This window comes from Aptenodytes patagonicus, chromosome 2, assembly GCF_965638725.1.
Source record: "Aptenodytes patagonicus chromosome 2, bAptPat1.pri.cur, whole genome shotgun sequence".
NCBI classification, from domain to species: Eukaryota; Metazoa; Chordata; class Aves; order Sphenisciformes; family Spheniscidae; genus Aptenodytes; species Aptenodytes patagonicus.
Window position 1 is genome coordinate 153,730,735 of NC_134950.1, and position 26,765 is coordinate 153,757,499.

The 26,765-nt window shown below is 37.3% G+C and overlaps 1 protein-coding gene across 1 annotated transcript; it reads left to right on the plus strand.

Moving 5' to 3' along the window:
- The first annotated feature begins 1,510 nt into the window (after positions 1-1,510).
- Positions 1,511-26,197, plus strand: YME1L1 (YME1 like 1 ATPase). Its single transcript, XM_076331749.1, has 19 exons — positions 1,511-1,724; positions 4,524-4,655; positions 7,218-7,380; positions 9,449-9,547; positions 11,309-11,418; positions 13,097-13,247; positions 13,338-13,445; positions 14,259-14,341; positions 15,218-15,308; positions 17,007-17,159; positions 18,525-18,657; positions 19,155-19,217; positions 19,728-19,840; positions 20,219-20,374; positions 21,056-21,207; positions 22,072-22,198; positions 22,300-22,373; positions 23,016-23,102; positions 24,251-26,197. Exons 1-19 carry the CDS (start codon positions 1,695-1,697, stop codon positions 24,392-24,394), a joined length of 2,169 nt encoding a protein of 722 aa, XP_076187864.1. The 5' UTR covers positions 1,511-1,694; the 3' UTR covers positions 24,395-26,197.
- The last annotated feature ends 568 nt before the right edge of the window (positions 26,198-26,765 follow it).

Genomic DNA, 26,765 nt, shown 5'->3' on the forward strand with positions numbered 1-26,765 from the left:
ATTCCACTACTGCCTGAGCTCCTCTAAGAGAGGACCTACGTGTTCTGCCCCTTCCCTCGAGGCAGCACTAGCCATTGTACAGCTGCATGGACAGCTGCTTCGTGGGGGGTGGATCCAGGTAAATGTTCATCACCTTTTAGGGGTTTTTTTTTTGCTGTTGGGTGAAGTTTCTGCCAAATCAGCTAGCTGAACCACACGATTGTGATCATGAGAGTGCTAATGGAAAACAGAAGAGATGTGTGTGAAGGCCAGGGGGAGGCAGCACTGTTGCTGTGCTGTTTCAGGTCGGTGTAAGTTGGTGTGGGATGGCACTTTCAGTGAGGAAAGGAACAATGAAGGACAGTGGTCAGGTGAAAGAAAGAAAATACTAATAAAACCCCAAAATAATTGGAGAGCACATGGAAAAAATAGCACAAGGCATAGAAAAAGGATGAATATCAAAGACCAAATTCTGCCATATGTAGATGCATCTGCCTGTGATGTCTTCATTTAGGATTACATTTTAACTGAATGTGAGTAACAGTATTTAGGTTATTGATACATATTTTAATTTGTAAAAGTTTCTTTCTATATGTGGTATACTCTTAACTCCCTGCAAAATATTTTCAGGACTTCAGGAAGGCATCTTAAGTGGTGATTGTGAGGGATGTGACCTAAATGACATACTCTTGCAAAGTCATTCCACGTGCGGTGGCTATGCTGATGGTGATCCTCCTGCTGATACCCTGCGGAGCTGGCAGTTATGCCGCACTGCACTTCTAGTGGCAGCTCCCCAGGCACGTCTTGGTCTGGGTGCAGTGTGACTGCCCTGTTTCCAACCCACGTGCACCCCCACACTGGTATTTGGGGGTTTAGAGGAAGCCCTCGGGGTCAAAGCACCCTCTGCTTCTGCAGAGGCATCAAAACGAAGGCACGGCCTGAGCACACCCTCTGGCCAGCCCTGCTGGCCCTCCGCGGCCGGCTCAGCTGACAGACTGCAGGCCCCGCTGCCGGCCTTCCTCATCCGTCACCCTTTGTCCCCTCCTGGCACTTGCGAGAAGCGCCCAGCTCCGGCTGCTCCCCGGAGGTGATGACCCCCGGGCAGGGACAGGCCTGGCAGCTCCGTCACCCCCGGGTGACAGCGGGCACCCCGCGGGGCCCTAACTGCCCCTCGCCCTAGGCATCCCCGGGGCCTGGCTGCGCCCGCACCCCTCCCTTCCTGCCAGGCTCGCTGCTTTCCGTGCCGGCGGCCCGCACCGCCCTGCCCGGCCCTGCCCCGGCTGGGCCGCCCGGCTCCCCCTGCAGACGGGCCTGCCCGGGAGGATGGTTTGCCCCTCACCCCCCCTCCTCCTCCTCCTGTCACTGATGGTTTGATCCTGCACGCGCCGTAGCCGGGAAACGCGGGAAAACAGGGGTCGCTAGGCGACCTGGTTGCGAGGCGGCGGCTGCGCGGAGGGGGGGGGGAAGGGAGAGGCGACCCGGAAGCTCTACCATCTCCGGCCGCTTCCGGGACAGCTTCGGGCCTGGGCACTGCCGGCCGTAGGGGGCGGCCATTTTCCCGAATAGTGGAGCCGTGGGGCCCTCCTGCTGGTGGCGGCGGCGGCGGCTGCCACAGCGACTGAGCGGCGGAGGCTGACGGGCGGGCACGGCTTTCTCGTCTGGGCTGGGAAGCGGAAGAGGCTCCTGTGGTCGCCGCCGCCGCCCCCGCCGGGAGGATGTTTTCCTTCTCGACCGTGCAGCCTCAGGTGAGGGGGCTCCCGGAGCGCACTGGCGGCGGCCTCGGCCCGTTGCGGTGCGCAGTTCGCCGCGCTTGGGCCCCCCTCTCCACTGGGCTGCGGTCGGTGGCTCATTTCGTGTTCGGGCGGAGGCACTCGGGAGGCCCGGGGTAGCGGGCCTCGGCTGGAGGAGCCGAGATCCCGGCTGCCACGTTTTTGGGGCTTTGGAGAGCATCAACCGGGCGTGAGCGAACGAGGCGTGGGGGGCGCATGGCGGGGGGCTTGCCGGCTCGGTGGCACCAAGTGTCGCGGCGGGGAGAAGAGCGGGTGGGAGGTACAGCGGCCTAGGGTTCTTATCTAGGAAAAAAGTACGTAAATAGAGGGGAGAGGAAGGTACAGTAAAAGCTTGTAAAATCTGAAATGAAGACGTAACCTGGAGATGGCGCTTTTTAGTATCTTTTTATAGTGGAAGCAAGGGGGTGGTTGTGTTATTACAGCTAAAGTTAAACCGTGCCGCTAATTGTCACGGGTTGTTGTGGAAACCAAGAAGAAATGACTTAGAAATTAGAAGAGTTAGTGGAGGAAAAGCCCCTCAATTATTTGTTATGTAGAACAGTCGGGATGCAATCGGGAAGGCATCTTTTATTAGATAGTGAGTTGGATGGGACTAGTGGGTTTTATGGACTTTGATCTGAACCAGTGGTTTTATTTTTATGTTTTGTGTTAGGGGGATTAGTATGTGATAGTCTTATTCCACAGTGGGATTTGATTGTTCTTTCCAAATGTGGAGAATGTGTTAATTGCTTTTGTTAGTGTAGTGAAGTGGCAGAACTTGTAATGATATTTTTAGGAATGTGTCATCCCACCTTTTCATAGTGGGAAGTGCAGGAGGAAAGCTTGGTTTATGGTTGGGATGCTGGCTTTGACCTCTGGAGGCTTTATGGTTTTACCACAAACTCCCAGAGTTTAATTACAACTTTGGACAGTTAATTCTGAGGCAGTTTTCATGTCTCACGGCATTGTCTCTCTTGATCTTCTGTCTAGTCAACACAGATATGGAAGTTCTTGCGGAAGGACATTCATAGGCAGAGGCTTAATCAGATATTGCAATCAGATATTGTTCCAGCAGCCAGAGTTGCACCCCAACTCTCTTCCCTAGTGATGTGTAATGAGACTGAGGCGTTTTGGAAGCGTTGGAATTATTTGTACCACATATTCACAATAGACGTAGTCATGTGCTAGAGGAGGAGCCCTGATTCGTGGTGCACATGGGCTTCTGTACTGATTCATGAGGTGGTGTCACTAAGTTGACTGAGTGCTACTGAACTGCAGAATTGACTGTGATATGTGTATATGCTTTGTGTAGGTTAGTTTCATACTTAAGTATGTTGCTAAAGTGGGATCCCAAGGAGGAAAAAGTAAAGGAGACTTTTGGGAATAACTTGTATAATGCAGGAAAAAATATAGATATTTCAAGTTATGAAAGTATTACTTTATAGGTGAAAATAAGTGGTATTTGGAAAATAATACAGGAGTCAGTAGTACTTAAGAACAGTGATCTCTGAATTAGTAAGATGTTGATAAGTCCTCATGATTCAATGCTATTCAAAAGCAGCCACTCAGCTTTCTGTTCAAGTTGGTTCAAGGAGAACCAGCTTGATGAGATCTGTTGCTTGGATATCTGTCCAGGGATAATCTAGAATTTACTATGTTATAATATTTCATATTAAAGTCTAAAATTAAGGCATACCACTAAATAGGTGGAGTACCTCATTTACCATTCTCTTTCTCTTCATGTTGTTTAAAGAGCATTACTTCTCTTCTGTGGCTGTGTTGTGAAGTCTTATTAGAATGGTGATCTTAGTTTTGTCTTGGCGGACACCAAGACAGGCTCAGGGTTATTTTAAGTGAACATTTCTTCCAAAGAAGAGAAAGTTCCTGAATGACAGTAACCATAAATGGGTTTTAAACGCTTCAAGAGATGGTGTCAACTTGCAGACTTTTCAGCATAGAAGTAATTTGCTATTGTTTTTTCTCTCTTTTTCTCCCCATGTTGACTGTGTTTTCTTTTTTGTGTCTTTTATTGCTATGTGGTAAAAAACCACCTATTTGGAATATAAGTTAATTGACTGTGATGGGGGCATGGTGACTACAAGGGAAAAACATTCAGTTTCACAGTTTCGTATTTTATTTGCATGAAATGGTTGTTAAGTTTGTAATATTTGTCAGAAGACAGCAGCGGTCCTTATTCTGTCATCTGGTTGCAGCAGCACATATCTAACACAGCAAACAAGTGATACGTAAAAAAAAGAAAAAATTGAAAAAAATATTCTGAAGGAAGTATTAAGTGTAGTAGCAATTTTGTTTCCCTGCTGTTTCAGCTGAGAACAAGCTGTAAGAAATTGCCTGTTATTTTTTTGTAACTATACATTGTCTTAAGTGCAAATTGAGGGCAGTCTTTGCATCTTCTAAGTGTTGATGATCTGTACCTACTTCTGTATTTGCAAACCTAGTGATTATTTTCTTTAAACAATGCTTATATTTGAGAACCAGGAAATGTAGCCTCTTTTTTTTTTTTCTTTTCCAAGCTTTGTGAGCTTCTAATCTGTCACGCATACTTAAACTTTCTTTTTTCTTTAAATAGAGGTATCAGCTAACACTGTGGTGTTGAAGTGCTTTGTTCATGTGAAAAAGTTCATGTGGCTTATTATGAAGTCCTCAGTTGAAAGGCAGTGTACAAGATACGCAATTATAAGTCAGGGTTTGGAATGGAGATATGTTTAAATAAGCTTAAATCGTTATCTGATTTTTTTTTTTCTTCTTCCCCAGGCTACTGTTCCTCTGAGTCACCTTATCAATGCCTTTCATTCACCAAAAAGCTCCACTACTACTGCCAGCACAGCATCCGTACAGCCTGTCCAGAGGGACACCTCCCCAGAGCATGATCCTCAGAAGAGTGAGGTACTAAAAACCTTCGGAAAAAGTGGTGGTTTGCTTTTAACTGAATTAAATCTGAATAAATCAGTTTAAGTGAATTTAGTGTTCGACTCATTTTATGAAATAACATAATGTAACTAAACGAAACAGAATGTTGACACATAGAATGTAACTTTTTGACAGAACTTCAGTCAGTTGTGCTTTGGCAGTAAGGATTCTACAAAAATACAGTATTTCATTAATAAGAAAAAAAGCTAGTACTTGTCTCAGTAGTAATTTGCAAATGAGGAGGGGATTTGTTTTCACTTTCAACTTAATGTTTCTTGCTCTAAAGTAACAATAACTTTTCTGTTAATAAACCTCTTATTGTCTTTTTACTCTGAGTTCTAGCAAAGTTTGTTTCATTATTGCTTGTGAGAAAAGGGACTGTAACTTAAAATATGCTGAGGGGTTTTGAGAGATTAAATAGCATATTTGTATGTTTTCTTATTTTCCTATTAAAATATCTTTCATTATCATTAGGTATTTTTTGTTCTTCACATCAAAAATCAAAATACAGAAAGTGCAAAGTAGTATCAGATCTTGCCACTTCTCTTTCAACTCATTTCTTACAACAAGTTTTATAATTAAGAAAATGTTTGCGAGGAAAAACATGGAGTCTCTCACTAACTGCAGAACTTTGGAAATCAGCATGAGTTTACTAATCATCCCTGTGTTGTGATTCCATTGTTGGTTTGGTGTTTGGGGTTTTTTTTTTTGTGATTCTGTATTTGCTTCTGGTGATAAAAATTGATTTCAGCGGGAGACCTGGATCATTGAATGAAACTAAAAATGTGTTTCATTTATTCAGTTCTGTATTTGTCTTTCAGCAAGAGAATCTGGGCTCCTTTAAATACAGAGGGTTTTTCACATTTAATATTTTCTCTCTAATTCATCATACACCTGTTTGCTTCCTCCTAGCATGATAAAAGTATAAAAATAATAATTTAAAAAGTCTCTCTTAATTAAAGTATTTTTAAAGAAAGTTCTTAAAGCAAGTTGATTAGACTATAATAAACCTAAGCTCAAATAAAAGTTAAGCTCAAATTTTAAATCAGCAAATACTGACATAGTACATGCAGTTCTAATACTGAATAAAGTTGAACTATTAGTATGGCAAAAATCATTATTTGAGAATGTGAAGCGCCTCTGCTGCGAAGTTAAATCATGTTTGGAAGTAGTAACCTCTTCTGAAGGGTCACAAAAAATGTTACTTTTTTAAAAATTTTTTTAGTCTTCTCCCCCCCTTACTATTTCAGTAATTTTCCAAGCAATTATTAAGCTGAAGTAGGAAGGCTTGATCTACTCCTTTAAACCATCTCTAAAAGTCAAATAATGTTTAAAAATGTATTCGTACTTATTTTGAGTATAACTGGACCAGAAGCAACCTACCCTTTACTTTAAAACAGAATACTTTGTTTACTTAAGAAATCCGTTTTAAACTACAAACTTTGAATATGGTGGTATTCTAGATAGGTCTAGGAATCTGTTCTAAAAATGCTTCTTTTGACACTTTATTCAAATATTTTTCATGTATGTCTTTTTATTGGAAACCTAGTTTCGCCTTGAAAGTAGATCAACACAAAGCTTACATAAAAACAATTTAGGAAAAACAAAAATATAATCCATAATGTTCTAACAATAAAAAATTAAGCATCTGTGCAAATACATTTAGAATAGAATATTTACTTCTCAGTTAAGAAAGTATTACTGCAGAAGCAATATTGAGAGGCTAATAGATATCTTAAAGGGTCCAAACCAGTACGTATTTTTAAAACATACTCTCTCATAAAAAGATTTTTTCCTATCTGTAAAATGCTCAAAGTAATTTTAATCTTGTAAGATTACTTCTTTAATAACTCAAGTGTATGTGCCTTACCTTCTTGTTTTTTCCATAGTTTCTTTGCTTTGTAGGAAATCCCAGATCCTAGTACTTAACCTTTCCCCCATAGAAACTTTAGTCTTTCATTGTGTGTCTACCCAGCTCGTGGCTTTTTAAGATTTTAGCTCTGGGTATAGTTTCTAAATATCCAGTCTTTGTGCTGCTGCTAAATGTGCGCTATCTGCAAAAAGGCTAGCAAAAAAAAAAAAAGGGGTTGGGGGGATTTTGCTGTTTGCTCACTTGGATGAAATATAATGGGTGGCTATTACTGTACATCTTTCCCCCTCTCACTCTTCATTTGCTCTATCATAAAGAGTAGGAAGAGTTGGAAAACTGCATTTTTTTTCTGTGCCTGCTTCAACTGGGGAGCAGGAAGGTGTTAAAAAGACTAAATTGGGATGAAAATGTACTTGTCATAAATGTACCGTGATAATGAAAATGTCAGTGTGTGCAAATGGAAAAGTTATTCTGCATTGACAGTAGCAAATATTCTTTCTTTAATTATGTCCTTTCATTCATTTATCTTCATTTAGAAATCTTTTATTTCAGTCTGAACTGTGAAATATAGATGCTGTATTGAGCCAAAAAGTCAACTCAGTTATTCTTAATTTTTTTTTCCTAAGATAATCTTAAGTAAATCTTGAACATTTATTTCTATTTTGCAGTCGGTACTTAATTTAAGAGATCTGGGGTTGTCTGATTTGAAAGCTAACCAGTTCAAAGAATTGGTGAACAGGTTGCTTCCTGGCTACTGTGCAGAAAACAAAGTCTCTTCGCAGTGGCATACATCGTACATCTCTGCTGAGTCCTTCTTTGAAAATAAGCATGGTATGTTTCAGAGTAAAGTACTTGTGAGAATTGATAACAGTTAGATTATAAGGCGAACACAGTTATTCTTTAGTTTACTCTTTTGTGCTGTAGATAACTCATAGTTTAAAAAGTCTTTAATGAAAAGAGGATTAATGTATTTTTTGTTGTATACAGGTTGTCTCTAAAGTGCTTTTGAATCTTGGGAATTTTAGAAAATTCAACCCAGATTTTGGAATTGTTTTTTCAAATTCAGATTTGAAGTTGGCTGCTATTAAACTTGTCTGAACTCAGCTGTAGTACAAGTGCATTGTCTCTTAATGATGAACCTGAGCTATGAATTTTTTCACCAGTTTATTTCACCAAATAGAAGAAATTAGATTTTGCTAATCTACTAATGTAACAGTCATGAACATCTCCAGTTTACGTTGTTACTCCTTTTTTGCGTGAAGCAACATTACACAAGGACATTAATTAGAAAGGAATTCAGGGTGACAAACTGTTAACAGTCCATGTAGAGTATTTCGTTGCTGAAATAAACCAAGAGTGGTTCCTTACAGTTAAAAATACTTTGTTGGGATTAGTCTAAAATACAGGAGGCAAGGCCATTGTAGATGCTCAAGAACGTGGTAGAAAAAGGAGCTTATAGCTGACATTTGAGATACTGCCTATATAGTATTGCAGTTGGGAGAAAGAGTGTTAAGAATAATATCTCAGGGCTACTATTAGAGAAAAAGTATTAAATTGCATTGTGATGTGAGATATAAAAAAAAAAAAATTAGCCTAGAGGCAGTTTCCTGAATGTGAAGAAAAAAGTTGCAAATGCTTCAGAGCTTTGATAGATTAACATGGAAGCTCACCAGACTGGTTGTTTCATTCACAGTTGAAAAGGCAAGGTCATAGGTGGAAAACTGCCACAGGCAAGGGAGATGCTAAATCTTCAAGAACGTACTTTTGGTGTAGGTGACGCTGCATGCTATGGATGACTTGATATGTGTATGTTGTGCATATACTTGTGCATAAAGCAAGGAGAGTATTTATATTTTTTAAACTAATATGTTCATAATTATGTTATTAGATTAGCCAATATGCAGTATTATAGAAGACTGTGGAATATACAGCATTGTAGAATTAATAGCTAATCTTTTTTTCTCCTTCCCATAGTTCTTCAGTATTTCACTCATTAGCTTGTAAGCTGTTATTATGATCATATAACTTCAAAAATTTTAGTAGGAACTTTCAGGGTTCTTTTTTGCTGTCCTAGATGTATCTAACTGATGTAATAACTGTATCAGAATATGTAAAATAAAAAGCCCCACCCTTTTTATGATTACATTAGCTTCTGAATTACTATAGAAGAGAGCATGTGTAGGCTTGGCCTCAATTTTTTTTCCCCTCCCTCCCCAGGTCTCTGATGTTTCTTAAATAATTCTTACCTGCTAAATGAGGATGAGTTCTTTGAGCTTTTGGTAACTAAACAACAGATAAATGCCAGTCCTCTTGTAGTCTGTAGGGTGCTTGAAATAGTATCTGCTAATAACTTTTTCACTGTGATGCTCTTTATTTATGTTGTCTTGTTTCTGTATTGCATGAGGACTGTACAATTAAGTAGACTTAGTATAGTTTAAAATGTTTTCATACATTATACATAGTCTGTTTTAAAATGCCCGTGAGCAATCTGTTCTTTAAAGCCTTTGAAACTGAATAATTGGTTGAATGCTGGTCCTTCAGCTTCATGAAAGTCTTTGGATTCCTGTCCAGTCTAGATAACTTTATTCAGCTCTGTACAGATAATCAGAGTTTTCCCTCCCAGATACAGCTCCAAATTCAAGATTCTGGGTACCAGTATTTTTTTGGAAGTTCTAATTAGAAAAAATTCTGGCATATTGCAAGTGCCTGACATAGGTTAATGCAAAAAAGTTAACAATCTATGTACTGGTAATGGTTAATTTGTTTAATTACAGATGACTGAAGGACTGTAGCAAAATAGAATTAATGTTTAAGAAAGAAAAAGCACCCTATACGAGAAGTAATGTTTAGTTGCCATTTAATACAGGGTGTATTTACACTTTGCTGTACCTTTTTACAGGTTTCGTGGATGTTTTCAGTACTTTACGCTCATCTTGTTTATACAGACAGCATCCTAATCCCCTCCAAAATTTCTGTTCAGATGTTCGGTGTTGGCCAGGTATGAAACAATAAATGACACTGGTTTTAATCTCTGTAGTATCTTTTTTGTCTGGGAAAGTATTTTTAGTTTTGTCTTAGAGGCGTCACTCAGGAAATACCGGTAAACTTCCAGGAGGAACTTTACATTGATATTAACACTTTAAATCACAAAGTTATGTTTGCATTTGAGTAGTATGTTTCCAGAATTAAGTTAGTAAAGATGGTCTAACTATAGAATCTTTTTCAAAGATGTCAGTATTTGTGGATCATGTTCTTAAAAGATGATAGATGAGCTGACTACTTTTGAATCAGTAAATATGTTGAATCTGGTATTCATCCAGGTGAACTTTCTAAGGTGCTTGGTGACTGGTTTAAACTACTCCTGGATGTATGATGGGTAACAACAGGGCTGCATTAGCAAGTACATAATCAGGAGCCCGGGGAGTTCAGTTATTGTCCTCCATTCAGTTTTTCTGATGCTACATCTGGATATTGTGTCTGGTTTTGTGTCCCATGGTTAAGAGAGAGATGCTGACAAAATGGAGATAGCCCAGTGATGGGCCACAAGGAAGGGTGCAAATTTTTGAGCATTTAATGTACGGGAAACTGAAGGATATGAGGTTTTAAAGTTAGCAGAAGAAAAGGCAAGGAGTGATCTAATTGCTACTGGAGCCATATTAGTTACCCTTCTCTTGTACAGCTCAAAGAAGAGGCAACAATTACAAGTAAAAGCAAAGGAAATTCCTGTTGGAAGATTTTCACAATGAGAATGGCTAAGTTCTGAAACGATTGTCTGGAGAGGTTGTGTTATCTTAATCCTTGGAGATTTTCAAAACTGAGCTGGATGAGGTCCAGAGCTACCTGGTTTGATGTTGAAGTTAGACCTTTTTTTGAGCAGGGGTTTGACTAGATCATCTCCAGAAGTTCCTTTTATCTGGTGCTATTCTATCATAACAGAAGGCTTAGTTAAAACTATATAATTGACTGCTGTGGGTGATTATTTTAAAACATAGTAGCGAAAGAAGATAAATATTCTTGGCTTTTGTGATTTATGTGATAAAATCTCCATCACAAGGTTTCTGATGTGATAGAAGATGACAAATAGTGCTATAAGCTCACTGTATTTAAATGGTCTCGTTTCTTTTGTCAGTTTCTAAGTTAACAGCACACCTAAACCATTCGAGATCTTTTCAGGGCATCTTGTCAGCTGAGCTTTTAGACAGAGCTTATCTTAGAGCAGGAACCTTCATTCCCATCCTTCTGGATTAGCTTCTGAATGAGTCATGTTTGTCAGCCTGCCTGGATTTAATTCAGCTGTATGTCTCTTCTGTTCCCTGAGACGGTGATAGGGTTGGCCAATTATCTGTAATCCACAACGTGAACTCCTGATTGTTTTAACGAAGAAATTTATGGGAAAAATGTTATTGTGAAACAGTAAGCAGTTTGCTTGCCAGTTTAGATTACAAACATGGTTCACAATCACCTAACTGTCCGTTTACAGTACTAAAATTTATTGGTTTATTTATTCAGTTTATTACTATTGGATCCAGAAGTGTCTTTCATACAGTTTCCTGTTTCTTACTTTTTTGGTCAGGCATCTTAAACAGATTGCTGTTTGCAATTCTCTTCACTTTCTACTGTGGATATTTTGGGAAGATTATCTTCAGTTCAATCATGATAGTCTTTTTCATAGAATAGTTTCTGGAATCTCTTAGGCCTTTTTTTTTTTTGTAGTGGTAGTAATTGATAGTTTTTAACTTTTTATTATTGCTATTTTAAGTTTACATACAATCACGGACCTTTAAGACTTTGAGATCAAGAGCAAGACGTCTGCAGTCAACATCTGAACAATTCACAGAAACAAAAAATTCACTTTCTTCACTTTTGAAGGTAAATGAGTAGCATTATCAAGTTGTTTTGGGCTTATTCAGACCATCTTTTTCTCTTGAGTGAACCTTCACAATTTACCAAGGGTGTTTGTTTCACTAGTGTGAAAAAAAAGTCTTAATTCTAAAACTTTAACAAATGACAACATGCTGTTTTTCTTACTAATACACAGATTTGCTTCATATATCAATATAAAGATTATTTGAATTTTTTAGGATAGTAGTTTCAGAGTTTTAAACTCTAGAAATAAAATTCTTCGTATTCTGGTTTTGTGGCTTTGTTAAAAATAGCTTGGAGTCAAATGAAGTATTTGTTTAAACAGAAATACAGCTAGTTTAAGATACAAGAATTTTTTTTTTTTAAGCAGTTCAGCACATGATTGATGCTTTAAGAATAGATTTAATTGTGGCTAGTATATTTTTAAGATACAAAAATTTTAAACTCGGTGTTTTTATGGGTTACAAACTCATATACTTTTAATTCAGCAGATAACTATCCAGGCTTGGGGTAGCGAAGCACTTAACAAAACCAAGTTAACCTAGGTACTCTTTGCTTCTAATTGGTTGTACAGAAGTCAGGCTAATTAAAGCATTTGATCTTACTGTGTGTGTAAATTAGCTTGGAAGTCTCCCCTTCTGCTAGGCATATGTGGTTTATTTAACCTGTGGACTAGGTATATCATGGATGAAGATAAACCAGAGCTAGCTCTATGCAGTGCTGCTCTTAAATTTCGTAGGGCGTATGAGATGTATTTGATGAAGCTCTATCAAAACTATACTGTCCTGGTTTTGGCTGGGATAGAATTAGTTTTCTTCCTAGTAGCTGGTACAGTGCTGCGTTTTGGATTTAGTACCAGAATAATGTTGATAACACACCAATGTTTTTAGTTGTTGCTAAGTAGTGCTTACACTAGTCAAGGATTTTTCAGTTTCTCATGCCCTGCCAGCGAGAAGCTGGGAGGGAGCTCAGCCAGGACAGCTGACCCAAACTCGCCAAGGGGATATTCCATACCATGTGACATCATGCTCAGTATATAAACTGGGGGGAGTTGGCCGGGGGGCAGTGAGAGCTGCTCGGACACTGGCTGGGCATTGGTCGGCAGGTGGCAAGCAATTGCATTGTGCATCACTTGTTTTGTATATTCTATTATTATTATTCCCTTCCTTTTCTGTCCTATTAAACTGTCTTTATCTCAACCCATGACTTTTACTTCCCCCCCCTCCCCCCCCCCCGATTTTCTCCCCCATCCCACTGTGGAGGGGCAGTGAGCAAATGGCTGTGTGGTGTTTAGCTGCCTGCCGAGTTAAACCACAACATATACTTATGAAGATACTTCACATTTGGAAAATTTAAGTTAATTTCATGAAGCAAAAAGCTTAAGCTAATAACTCCCGCTGAATCCAGTGTACACAGCTAGCTGCGTACAAATCTGCCTTAGGCTGTGTTTTCTGTTTGGAACTGGGGTCCAGCAGGGCTCTGCACCTGACCTATTCAGCAAAAATCAGGGTGCCCCTGCTTGGAGCCATTGTGGTTCCACACTCAAGCTACTGCCCTGTGTCGTCTAACTAACCCCATAGCACCTGATTTTATTTTTTTTCCCCTCACCCATGCTAGCCAGGTAGTAAGTTAACTGTGTATCAAAACTTAGTGTATACTAATGCTGCTGTGTAAAATATTTTAGGGCTTTATCCTGAGAAAGCGAAGAATTGATGTTGAAAACTTAGATACGCTAATGAAAACAAAAAACATCCCAGAGGCACACCAGGATGCTTTTAAAACTGGTTTTGCAGAAGGCTTTTTGAAAGCACAGGTATTCCTGCAAAAAACACTTGGTAAGTTGTTTTAGTTCATGTATTTTGTCTTTGCATTCAGAAAGTAGTTTATCTGAGTCCATTTTAAAACTTTTTTGTTTTCTTTTACAGATTCCTTAAGAAGATCACGTTTGCTTTCTTTCTTTCTCTTCGTTCTTTGTTTTTATCTTGCTGTATATTCATCATTTTTACCTGGGAAAGGCTCCTTTTCTGATGCTGGTTAGTTAACTTTTTTCCCCCGCTGTTTCACTTGCATTGTTTCTTCCAGCAAGTTTAGCACAAATTAAATGTGTTTTGATGTTATGATTGTTTTAGGATAACATTTCAAGGTACTAATGAAAGAGAAGAGTTATTTACTGCTTTTGACTACAGCCTTTCAGACAATAGTGTGACAAAATGTTTATGGAGACAAAAAGTATAGTACAGTTGTTTTAATTCTTTTGGTGAAACAGTTATATGGAACCAAGCAGAGAAAAAGTCAGACTGTTCACCAATTACGTATTTATCTTTGAATTTAGATGATGCGTTATCTAGGTCAGCAGTAGGCAAAATGGTTTGATTTTTATTTGTAATCACAGCCTAGTTTATACAACTAGGTACTGCATAGCCAAATTATCATCTTGAGAAATCTGTTGAAAATAGCGGAATGATCAAAGGCTGAGCTAATGTACATGGAGAATTTCAACTTCATGTTAAGTTGTCACCTGGGTCTCAAGAAAGTTAGGGTATGTGCAGAAACACTGAGGAAGAACTTCTGGCTTTGTGTACCTGCTTTTGGATGCAGGGCTTTCTGTACTACAAATAACTAAAAAGCACTTGCATCACTGAATTAACTGCAAATATTTTAAAGATTTTTTTTTTATTTTTTAAAAAATCTTATTCTTGCTGGACACTTGTAAATGGAAACATGCCCTTTTAAAAGGGCAGGTGTAAAGTTAGTGGCTTAATGGTATGCATTCAAGTGCAAAGTTCAGTCTTGGAATGAAATGACTTCATGTATAAATTTGTTGTTCATCTGCTGTTTGCTATTAGTACGCTTTCGAACATCAAGTATCTTTGATGCAGCAGTTGATCCAATCCAGTTGAAAAATGTCACCTTCGAACACGTAAAAGGGGTAAGTTCAAAAGTGTGAGTTCTTGCTTAACTAATCATTGTGAGGCTGAAGAATGTCTTACTCCGTTCAAGAAACTTCTTTGTATGAACTGAAGCCTTATATATATTGACCACTCCAAGATCAAGGAGGGTTTTAACCGTTCTTGTTCTATTTTATATCTTTGCGGCATTTAATACCTTATAAAAGGTGCACACTCAACTTGTTGAATCACGTTTTTAAAAGCTAGAATAGCAAAAGGCAGGCCATAAGTATTCATGTTAATCTGTTTTTTGCAGAAGTTGACCAATACAAGAAGATGGTAATGCCATTTGATCATTTCTCTCTTAGTATCATCTCTTTTGGATATCTGATATCAGGACAGGAGATACAGAGATTCCCAGAAAGAAGTGGGCATGTCACTGCTGATGGGATAGCTTTATTTTTTCTGTTGAACTGTTCTTTGGCTGTCAGTGGCAAAATGAGGACCTCCCCCTCTCCTTCCCCTTGGACAAATAGACAGAATTAATCTCTTTTAACTATTTAGACTAATATCTTGGTGTAGAATTCTTGATTCTGTATTTATCTTGTTGGTCAGATCTGGTCTTGAACTGTTTGGTTATTCCTTCAGTATTACTAACTTTAGTGTTTACTGATTATTCCTATGAACAGTTCTAGGAAATAGTTCTAGGAAATAGGTTGAATTAAACTCATGGATACTCGGTATCCACACAAATTCTGTAGTACACTTTTATCTCCTCTTTCTGTTGTGTATTTTTGATTAATACACAATTAGAGACTTAGACAAGTCTAAGTCTCTAATACAAAATTCACTTACAAAAAACATGCAGTATTTTATAAATGTTTAGTTATATTTTGTGGCATGTTTTTCACGTGTAGGTTGAAGAAGCTAAACAGGAATTGCAAGAAGTTGTGGAATTCCTGAAAAACCCACATAAATTTACTGTACTAGGAGGTAAACTTCCAAAAGGTAAGAATCATTGCTCAGCAGAAGTGAAAATCATATGTAGCCATGGCTATCTTTGTAGTTTTGTTCTATACTGAATGACTAATTTACAGCCTAGCTTCTGAATATTTTTTCCTTTAGTTAGGGAATCAAAAAAGTATATAACCAAAATGGGCCTAAATACTACTGTTGTATTTAGTTTGTATTTGGGAAAAGTAGTGAAATAGTGTTAGACATAGGTAGTGGATTTCCTTGTTTGTTTAAAATATTTGAGGAACAAATGAATCCTCAAAGAGAGTTGTGAAAGCTTGTTTATTAAAGGATACCCTTAAATGAGATACTTGGGGGTGGGGGAGTGGAGGTTAAGGTAGTTACGTTGCATGCTTCCTGTCTTACCTTCAGTTCCCCAAATGTAAAAATTGGTCATTACTGCCTACCCCCACTGAGAATGTGAGGTATCGGAGATATTAATGTAGAAGAAGCAAAGATGCCTGGATACATCTTACGTTTGGTAGAAATTCAATAATAACATTAGGGGTAATAAGCTATGACAGTGCAAAGCAGTGTACTGTAGATTCCAGTCAAAAATCCTTTCAAAAATCAAACCTGTGTTTATCATCGTTAGCAGCCTTCTTTACAGGGTTAAGAATCGATATTTCTTTGAAGTCCCAAGTAAACCTTTTAGAGATGATGTCCTGAACTACAAAAATTCTTCTACTTTGTCGCTGAACATAACATAGTATTAAAAAAATATTTCCTGATGAAACTATGCATAATTGGTGTTAATGCCTTTTTGAGTAGAACTTTATGTAGCCCAGTGGTTTTTAGGTCTGTATTTTTTTTTTTTCCCCTCCTTTAACTGTCTCTGTAAGGATATCTTCTTTTAAAGTTAATAGCTTCCTATCACCAAAATTTTTAATTCTGTTGTACCTTTTCTCGTCTGAGAAAGATATGTAACGTAAGTTTAGTCTTGAAAACTTACCCAAGATAATGCAAAAATGTCCAAAAAAGAACTTGTATTATGGAAATGAATGTGTTGGGCTTAGACAAAACTTACTGTGCCTTCTTTAGTTATTAAACTAATATACAGTAGTCCTTTATCTTGAAAGGCAGGATATTTATGTATTTGAACTTTTAAAAGGCCTTTATTTCTTCTGTATGGCTTTCAGTACCTTTAGTGCTTGCTAACTGCTTTAGACAGTTCAGAAACAAATGTTTTCATTTAAAAGGATGATTGAGCTTGATCACAGTAGAAGGCCAAGTGAATCCGAAATATGTAAACCTGATAAGTCTGTTTCCTGTTAGTGCTCTACGCTGTTTAAAGTCAATTATTTGGTAAAGTCAATTACTTGGAATGATTTAATTAAAAAAAAAAAAAGTTCCACTTTCAGAAACAGGTAGGAGAATGTTAGTTTGAAGAAGACACTATCAGGGATTCAGCTGCTAAACTCGGCAGTAATTTTGTAGAATACTTCAGGCTTCTGTTTTTATTTGATAGTCTTTGTTGTTGTTTCAGTATGGGTCAGAGTGTATCTAGATCTGTTAATAGGAAGCTTCTTCAGACTGCAAGTAATAAGCAGTATCTGAAATGGGATGTTAATGGCTTTTTGAAGCCAAGTGTAAATTATTTCTTCTAATGCATGGAAGAAACAGTACCTGTATAAGACAACTGTGTGGGTTTGGTGTTTTTATTGTTGTTTGGTTTTTTGTTTGTCTTTTTAGGTATTCTGTTAGTTGGACCACCTGGTACTGGTAAAACTCTTCTCGCACGGGCTGTAGCTGGTGAAGCTGATGTTCCATTTTATTATGCATCTGGATCTGAGTTTGATGAGATGTTTGTTGGTGTAGGAGCTAGTCGCATCCGAAGCCTATTCAGTAAGTTAAATATATGTGGTTTTGAAACCTTTCAACATGTGAGATTAAGTATTCAGTGTTGTTTACAAGATTTGATTAGGTACAGTTCTGGTTACTGGAAAGTAGTAGTGTATGAGGCTAATAAATAAAACTTTAATTGTGTAGGTAAATCTCAGAGTGTCTAAATCTGTGAGTATCAGTTAACTGCAGGATCTTGTTAGTTGTCAGGCAAAATTGTAGCAAAACTTATAACTGATGTTACAACACTCCCAGAGAGAACAGAAGTAATTTAATCAGAAATGTAATGTCCTATAAACTAAATAGAATATTTTAAATTTTAATTTACTTACTATCATATGTAAATTATTGTAAATTTGAATTAAAGTGTAAACTTAAGCTAAAAAATAGTGTTAACCTTCCCAATTACTTTCCTCATATTTTTATATTGTCTTTTTTCTTTCTCTGAGTTAGAGCTTTATGGGATCACAGTGTAGCACTAAGCTGAGATTTCCTTTCTCGCGCCCATCAACAAGCCCAGAATAAAGGGCATTATAATGAAACTTTTAAAATTAATGTTTAGATTGATAACTTTCACAGAAGAGGCTTTCTATTTTAAGTATGCAAATAAATATTGTCAGGGGAGGGGGGAATCCAGCTTCTCTCTTAAATGGAAGAGTGATAGTCAGGCATATACAATGTAGACAGTAGTTTGCATTTGTAGAAGAAATGTGACTTGCGTCACATGGAAGGGATGCAAAATGTAGCACGTGCTGTACCTTAAAATGTGCATTTCTTTCTGTTGACTATAGAAGTTTAGATGACTGACTTGTACATTAATATCAATGTTATGGATATGTCTAGCTGGGTGAGATGAGTTGGATCCTGGTATACATGTACCAGTCAATGGTCTTAAAGTTTATTATTGCATTTTTATTTTGTGTTTTTAATACCTGTAAACTTGAGGGTGAGGTCTTCGCTGCTAAATAACAAACAGGTTCTATTAAAATAAGTTAGCGTTTAGACCCATCACATTTCATATTATTTTTATTTAATAGGTCAATGTTCTCTACCCAAGCTTATGAAATAAACTGTTGTAGGGAGTTGATACGAAATGCAACAAATTTCTTAATCTATTTTACTAGTAATTTCTTGTCACATGATAAGAATAAGCTGATGTGGAGATGAAGAACCTTGCTTCTGTTTGTATCGCTTCATTTCAAAAATGTATTTCATTTTTTTAGGCTAAAATCAAGACAGTTCTGGTGATGTCTAATAGAACGCTTTCTAATCCAAGTGTAATAGAAATAGTAGAATCCTAAATTGCATGATACACTGGCAGTTCTTTTGTGTGTTTGAAGTGTCCTTCTGCTATTTTTCTTTTGTCAGGGGAAGCAAAAGCAAATGCACCGTGCGTTATATTTATTGATGAGTTGGACTCTGTTGGTGGGAAGAGAATTGAATCTCCAATGCATCCCTATTCAAGACAGACCATTAATCAACTTCTTGCTGAAATGGATGGGTAAATATATGGATTCTGAGGGCACAGAAGGTGCTTGACTGACTGGTATTTTGAATATTTGGGTGAATTTTTCTTCCTTGACAGCTTTGATGTTTTTTGTAATTTTTTTTTTAATGCTCTTAAGGATATAAATTTAAGATGCTCTTATGACCAATTTCTGGTACTGCCAACAATAGCATTAATGGCCTTAATGTAAAGAGTATAGAAGCTTCTGAGCTGTAGTAGCACAATAGCTACAATTATTTTAAATAATTTCGCAATTTTTTAGGCTGGCTATATATATCTAAAGGAAGAAGTTCAACTCTGACATCAGGGCATGTTTTCAACCAGTTTCTGGGTTAAATGTGGTCATTCTTGGATCACATGTGGTTTGACAGTGTGTTTTTGACTGGCCAGTTGAGGTCATCCGAAATAAGAAATAGAAGTAGTTATTGACAAAAAAGGTGTGAATTCTGTCTCCAAAAAACACCCAACATTCTCACCTTTTTTCCATACAGGTTTAAACCTAATGAAGGTGTTGTTATTATTGGTGCAACGAACTTCCCTGAAGCATTAGATAAGTGAGTATAACTTATTGATCATTTTTACAGAGCATGTATTAAAAAGCAAACAAACAAAAAAACCCCCACAAAAACAACAACAAAGTTGCTTGTGATAATCTTCAAGTATTACAGTGTTATAGCTGGGGTTTTTCCCTCTTAAAAAGGATGTGTATTGACCAGTTTTTGGCATTTAAAAGGTTGTTGAGTTAAATATGGAGAAATAAGTAACATGCTTCTAAGCATCTAAAATTTCTGGAAGTTTTTCTACTTAAATTGACTAGCTGCATTCCTTGTTCACAACGCAAAATTTTCAAATGCAAAAAACCCTTTAAAATGGGTTGGTAATAACCTATCTTTCATCTGCCTCTTTACAGATAAGAAAAATGTATTCTTTGCATCTGTGCGCCAGACATAGTCTATGTAGATGTCTTTAGAAATAACAAATGAATTTTTGTTCCTTATATACACGTTAGTAACAGTGTACTGCAGCATTTTTAAGTCAATGTATTAAATTGTCTTTTCCCTTAGTGCTTTAATACGTCCTGGTCGCTTTGATATGCAAGTTACTGTTCCCAAGCCTGATGTAAGAGGTCGTACAGAAATTCTGAAGTGGTACCTTAATAAAATAAAGTATGATCCATGTAAGTAAATACTTTACTGTAATATCTTTTTATGTAACAGTTTTTATACTGGAGCGGCCCACTCGTGTTAGTCCTTTATTCCATCTGCAATTGTGGCTTTACCATGTGTCTCAGTAAAGGAACGAAAAAATGTCTAGTATGTAGTGTTACGACAGTTTTCTGAGGCAGTGTTTCTTTCTAGTCCCAAACAGTTCATAGTGTCTTAAGAATTAGGCTTCATTTCTTCTAAAGCTGAAAATTTTTTGTTTAACGCATTATTTTTTAATAGAACGTGATTCTTGCTTATAATTTGATCACTTCTTGACAGTTCTTCATGATACAAGTTTTTTCAGGAGCAATATGGAGCCTAATGACAAGTTTGTTTGTTTTTCCCCACAGCTGTTGATCCGGAAATAATTGCACGAGGCACGGTAGGATTTTCTGGAGCAGAGCTTGAGAATCTTGTAAATCAAGCTGCCTTAAAGGCAGCTGTTGATGGAAAAGATATGGTAACCATGAAAGAACTAGAATTCTCCAAGGACAAAATTCTAATGGGTAGGATTTTATACAAAAGACATACATATATGTTACAGTACACAGGGGTTTTCTTGTGTGATTAAGACTTTTACAGAGAAAGAAGCTTTTATGCTGTTGGTTTTTGTGTGTGGGTTTTTTCCCCCCCTTAAAACAAGTAAGTCTTCTGTTTAGTTTATTCTGAATAGAACCTTTTGAGACCAGAGAGTAGTATGTAAAATCTAGTATGGAATACATTCTCTAAGACTTGATACTTTTTTTTATCAAAAAAGCTGCATGTTGTACTTGAGCCTAGAGGAAGACACAGGCTTGATTTCTTACCCTTCCCCGACTTATTCCTAAAGGAAAGAAAAGATCAGAAACCTGGAACTTCTGTTTAACTTGTGTGATAGCACAAAACTTAAACATCTGAGACAGACACTAAAAATCTGGTCTGTTCATACTTGAGAGAAGAAATGAACTTTTCTCAGGTACTCAGACTGCATTTTAAATCTATTCCTTTAAAAGCAACTTGTCTGTAGAGTATATTGAGGTCCATTTTAGACATTAAAATCCCACTCGTAAACATTTTGCTCTTAATGAGTGTTAGTTAATTTTGCTTGCATGTTGTTCCTCAGATACTTTGTGCTCTGAGTATATGTAATGTGTGGATTATGGTGGTCAGCAGTACAAAAAAGTTTATTTAATGTTCCTCTGTTTAAGGACCTGAACGTAGAAGTGTCGAAATTGATGAGAAAAACAAAACCATCACCGCTTACCATGAATCTGGACATGCTATCATTGCATATTATACTAAGGATGCAATGCCGATCAACAAGGCTACAATCATGACACGAGGAACAACACTTGGACATGTGAGTATTTCTAGAATTTTGTGTTGGTTTAGTGTTGTTGAGGAATTTGCCAACAACGCTATTGTAATTATGTTAATACATACTGTAATATGTTGAAATAGTTATGAGCAATCTCTTGGAAAACTCACTGGTCATCTTTTCTATGTCATAGAAAGCTTTCTTCCTTCATTTTGAAATAAAATAGCACATGCTAGTATAGTAGTTCACATATACAAGGAAAGAAACGTAAGTATGTTTGATTCTGCTGCAGTTAAAATAGCACCCAACAGCGAAACTTTGAAGAATGTCTAAAGGACTGGAAAGTAGAGGCACTGCTCAACTGTACTTCTAACACAAACATCCTTTATCAAGTTGTTCTTTTGTCCTGTGTGACTTTTTCTAAACCTAATCGGTACCTTGTTTCTAACATAGATATCCCTAAGTTTTTTCTATTCTGCCTTTAGGTGCCGAGCATTTGAACAGAAAAATACTTCTGTCTGTTTCTGTTGAACTGTATCCAAGTTAATGTGTTCAGTTAAAGAAAATCATTGGCCTGAATCCTCCAGGCAAGTTGATTTGTGCTCAGTACAAGTGTAGGGAATAAGGAGAAACGAATAGAATAGATTGTTCTGTTTCCTCTGGTGGTAGGTTTAAGTTGCTTAATTTTATGTGGTGCTCATGGCCTGTAGGAGGCTATTTCACCTGGTAGACTGAGGACCTCCAAGCAAACCTGATGAGCGCGTAGACTAGGAGGAGGCCCAGAGCATTCAAATTGTTGCATAAAAGCCTTTATATCTGCTTTGGATGTAAACAAGAAGTATTTTTCAGATTATTTCAGTATTTCTTCCGTTTATTGTTATCTGACCACGGTTCTGTATCTTACAGGTATCTTTGCTCCCAGAAAACGACAGATGGAGTGAAACTAGATCCCAGTTGCTTGCACAGATGGATGTCTGTATGGGAGGAAGAGTAGCAGAAGAGCTCATATTTGGAAGTGATCATATCACAACAGGTCAGCTGATTTGGTAGTTAAAAGGATTTTTGAGCAAAGCTTGTGGACTGGCATGTTTAACTTGGTTTCAATAACGTAATTTACACCTGTTTGCTATCTAGGTGCTTCCAGTGATTTTGACAATGCTACTAAAATTGCAAAACTGATGGTGACTAGATTTGGAATGAGCGAGAAGGTAGTATCATCGATCCTTAAATATTTATATGGTACAAAGAAATGTTCTGTCCTGTAACTAAATGCCTATCTGGCTGTCAGTGATCACAGAGACTAAGTAGTTCTGGCAAAAAAGAAAGAAAGCCTTATAATGACTGGTCCTGCTATAGAGAACTAAACTAGAAAACCTGTATATTTGGCAGTTTAAAAATTAATTTGCAAGATCTTCACCTCAAGATTACCTTGAAAGTTACTAATGTCTGCAGATAATATTTATAATTATCCTCATTTCCAAAATAGGTTTATCTCGGGTTTTGGTGGGGGGATGACAGCACTGAGTTTTCTAGACATCTAAAGAAACTTCTTTAGTCATCTTTATTACCCATCACGTGTTAGTAGTCTGGGGATTTTGTTTTATTTTCTTCAAATAAGAAGGTGCTTAATCAGCATCTGTACTGTGACCTGTTGAAATAAAACTCTGCAGTGACTACATAGTTGATGAATAGGCTTCTTGTTTTGCTTCTGTGTTGCAAGCACTTCAGTGAGCATTTGATTAATGATTTTATTTGTTTGCACATAGAAGCAATAGGTGATGAAGCTCTTAGTGTTTTATGTGTATTACTGCAACAGTGGCAAGATAAAGGTGGTTGTTGTTGTTGTTTAGCTTGGTGTTATGACCTATACTGATACGGGGAAGGTTAGCCCTGAGACTCAGTCTGCAATTGAACAGGAAGTAAGAACACTTCTACGGGTAAGATTCTCTCTCCCTCCGCTCCGCTACATTTATTTTGAGATGAGTTGAGCATGAGCTTACTTGATTATTCAGTTTGATAATGTATACTCGTGGAAATACAGAGGTGGATGAAAATATTCCTAAGTATTTAATGTAGCTGCATCTTTGAATCTCTGTATATCAAAACTTTTTGGTGCTTGTCATGCACAAGTAGTGAGAAACAAGTTGGTGCTGTTAGGTTCTTTAATATATGCTTTAACACTTCCTCTTACATTTGGTCAGGATTTGTATTTTGCCTGTTCAATTCATAGGAGAAAAAGTATGGCTGCAAATTGTTTCAGAACAGATGTGAATGTTTTGTTACTCACACATTTCATAACATGCAGCTAAATCATTTTGTATAGAATCACAGGAATGGCCATAGCAGATGAGAGAGTTGCCTTTTCCAGTATCCTGTTCCTCACAGTGATCAGTATCAGATGCGTAGGGAAATTTGTAACATTCGATCATCACAGAACTTCCAGATCACTGTTCTGGTAATCTGAATTATTTTGGTACAGGCAGGAGAATTATTTATATCATAACATTTAAACGATTAACACTTTAGTTGTAGCTGTTTTTGAACTGACTTGGTCATGTGAGAACAATCTAAGTAGAACTAGAAGTTAGAGTTGGTAATGCTGGCAGTGTGCATCTACTTGCAGCAACTGGTAACTTGTTGGGTCGCTTTCAGCTTTCTAAAAGTACATAATACTTTGAGAGTTTTATAAGTCTTTGAGGAACGTTCCTTGAATGCTGTAGCACTGCTCATAATGTAAAATCAAATATATTTCATTTGATCAGCAACTTTTCAAATCTAGTAAGTCTTTTCTAAGTCATATGTAAAAATACTAAGGTTTGTCTTAGGATTTTATTTTTCGTCCAACTTCTGCAAAATGCAAAGGAGGCATAAAAGTTGGTTGGTTGGTGCTTTTTTTTTCCTTTGGATTAATCATGCCAGCTAGATTTTAAATCTTCGTGAGACAGGAGCTGTGCTAGTTATGTAAGGCACAACTTTAAATGTTTGTTTCAAGCTGTATTTACCTGGAAACCATTTTTAAAGTGGAATCTTGCTGCTGTTTTTGTTCTAAAGTCTTAACATTTCCTTCCACCTTTTTTTACATTAGGACTCATATGAGCGAGCGAAGAACATCCTGAAGACTCATGCAAAAGAACACAAGAATTTAGCAGAAGCTTTATTGAAATATGAGACTTTGGATGCCAAAGAAATCCAAATTGTTCTAGAGGGAAAAAAACTAGAAGTAAGATGATAACTTCTGTAATACAGTAAATGATAATTTGAAGAACGTACATCTAGCAATGCAGTAGTCTTACGCAGCATAGCCTTTTTTTCCCTTCCTGATGTGTGTATGGCATTAGTGACACTTCAATATTATTCTGTCTCTTGTGAGCTTCTGTTACTCATCTATTTGTTGTGTGTCACCAGAATAAGACACACAAAATAAAGCAAGTTCCTCATCCTCTGCTCCCTATACTCTTCCCACAAGAAGTTACTCGGCAGTATAAATCTCAGGGTTGAATTCAGCATTTTGGTTTAGTCAGATGTGTTGAAGCCGAGAAGAAAAACATGCAGATGTACTGGTGTGTTCTGGCATAGCTTCCTGGGTCATGCTGCTACATGTGTGTTTGGAGTGATACCCCACAACATGTGCTATGAAATGTTTTATGGATAGTGACAGATTGATTTGTAAAACAGTAGTATGTAGTCTAACTAATGCTCATACTCTGAGGCTAGAGATCGCTTTTAAAGAAGACTTCTTATTTAGAAATGTAACAAAACATCTCTAAGAATGAAGCAGCTACACCGTGCTTCTCTAAAAGGGAGTTGTGGGAGCTCCATGTTAGACAAAAACATGAGTGATTGTTTTCAGTGCTCTTGGGGTTAAATACACACATGTATGGCTGGGAGAGAAATTTTAATGCAAAAACAACAGGCTAAACATGTCTAAGCCTGTTTGGACCATGTTTTGGGCAGAACCGTGGCAGGGATAAGAGAAATACCTGTGACCTCTGATGTGCTGCTGACAAGATTCTTAGATTTTTTTTTTTATTATTATTTTTTATTACTGCAGTAGATGGATAACAGTGCTTTGATGACAGTGCTTTTACACTGCTGGAGATTCTACAGATTTCTACTAATACTATGTATGGGCGTTTGATAATCCAACAGATAATTTCTTCAAGGAGGGCAATATTGCTCACTAAAGAGTAGTTCAGAAAACGTTTGAAGCATGTGTTGTTTCAAGTAACATTCCCAGTTCTGTTCTACAGTAGAAGTAGGGAAATAAAACTTTTTCTTTCAACCCTGACAGAAACCTCTGGAAATTCTAAGGTAATAAGAAAAAGTTTTTGAAAACAAAGGCAGTTCCCAATCAAGTGGAAATGATTGCTAGCAATTATATGCCAGTATTCTTCTGATCTCATGGAACTGGTTTTTAGGAATAACACATCTTGATCATAATCTTTCTGCACAGTTAATTGTAGGCTCTTGGGACTATAAACTTCTGTTGCAGAGAGGGCCTTTATTAGCGTATTAATGTTGAAGGTTACCATACTTGGACATTAAAGTAGTTGGGCTGGTGCCAATAAATGTGAATGGAAATTGGTAGCTACACTTAAAACTAGAATTAACATAGTATTTTAGAATTTTCTGAGTGTAATGCTTGATTATAACCTAGTTTTTTAGTAAGAGCACATGCATTTTTTTTTTCTTTCAAAACCAGGATAACTTTCTATTTGCCTATTTTTGTCAGCTTACTATAGTGACATCCCAGTGCAGTGTGGGAGAACTTCCAAATGTTACAAAACAGTATACCAAATATCTAGGCTGACTAGTTACAGTTGTACATGTATTTTAGAAATATGCCAACAGAAATATACTGCATATTTGACATCTGTTTTTGGAGTAATAAAGGTTAATTTTAATTATGCATATTGGTTTTCTTTTTATTCACTGTAAATTGTTATAAAATGTAGTACCAAGTTCCATACTATGTAAATTGAGGTGTATAAAACATTTAAACTTGTAAATAAATTTAAGAACGATGGCAAAATTGCACTCTCTCTAATTAGATTTCTAGGGAATGGTCAGAATTTCTAGGGAGAACTGTTTTCAATTGCTGCTTCAGTAGTGGGACTCGGATGGGAACTTTTCCAGCTAAATAATGTGAATCTGCATTTAGAAACAAAAGCAAAAAACTTTTTCACTTTTGAAGTCACTAAAATCTATATTGAATCATCTGGTTTGGGGGCTTAAGTCCTTGAGGTCTTACTTACTTTTCTCATTCAAATCTTCTTGCTATATGCAAAGAAGAAGTGAGCACGGTCTCCAAAAAAAAAAAAAAAAAAAAAAAGTGATACCTCATTGGGTCATGAAAGAAGATTGTTGGAGATTAGCCATCAAGTGTAAAAGGTGTCTTTGCTTTCTGGCCAACTTAACAGCAGAAGTGTTACTGAAGAGTTTACTGTCATACCCAGATGGTTGTGTGCGTGCATTATCTGTGGAGTTTCAAAGAAATTTGTCTATTTAGGCATAGGGTTTGACCTCTGGTGTTCTTGGACGCATCTAGGAGCTGAAATTCCTCCTCACATAATCATTGGACAGAGGTAGAAGACCACAAA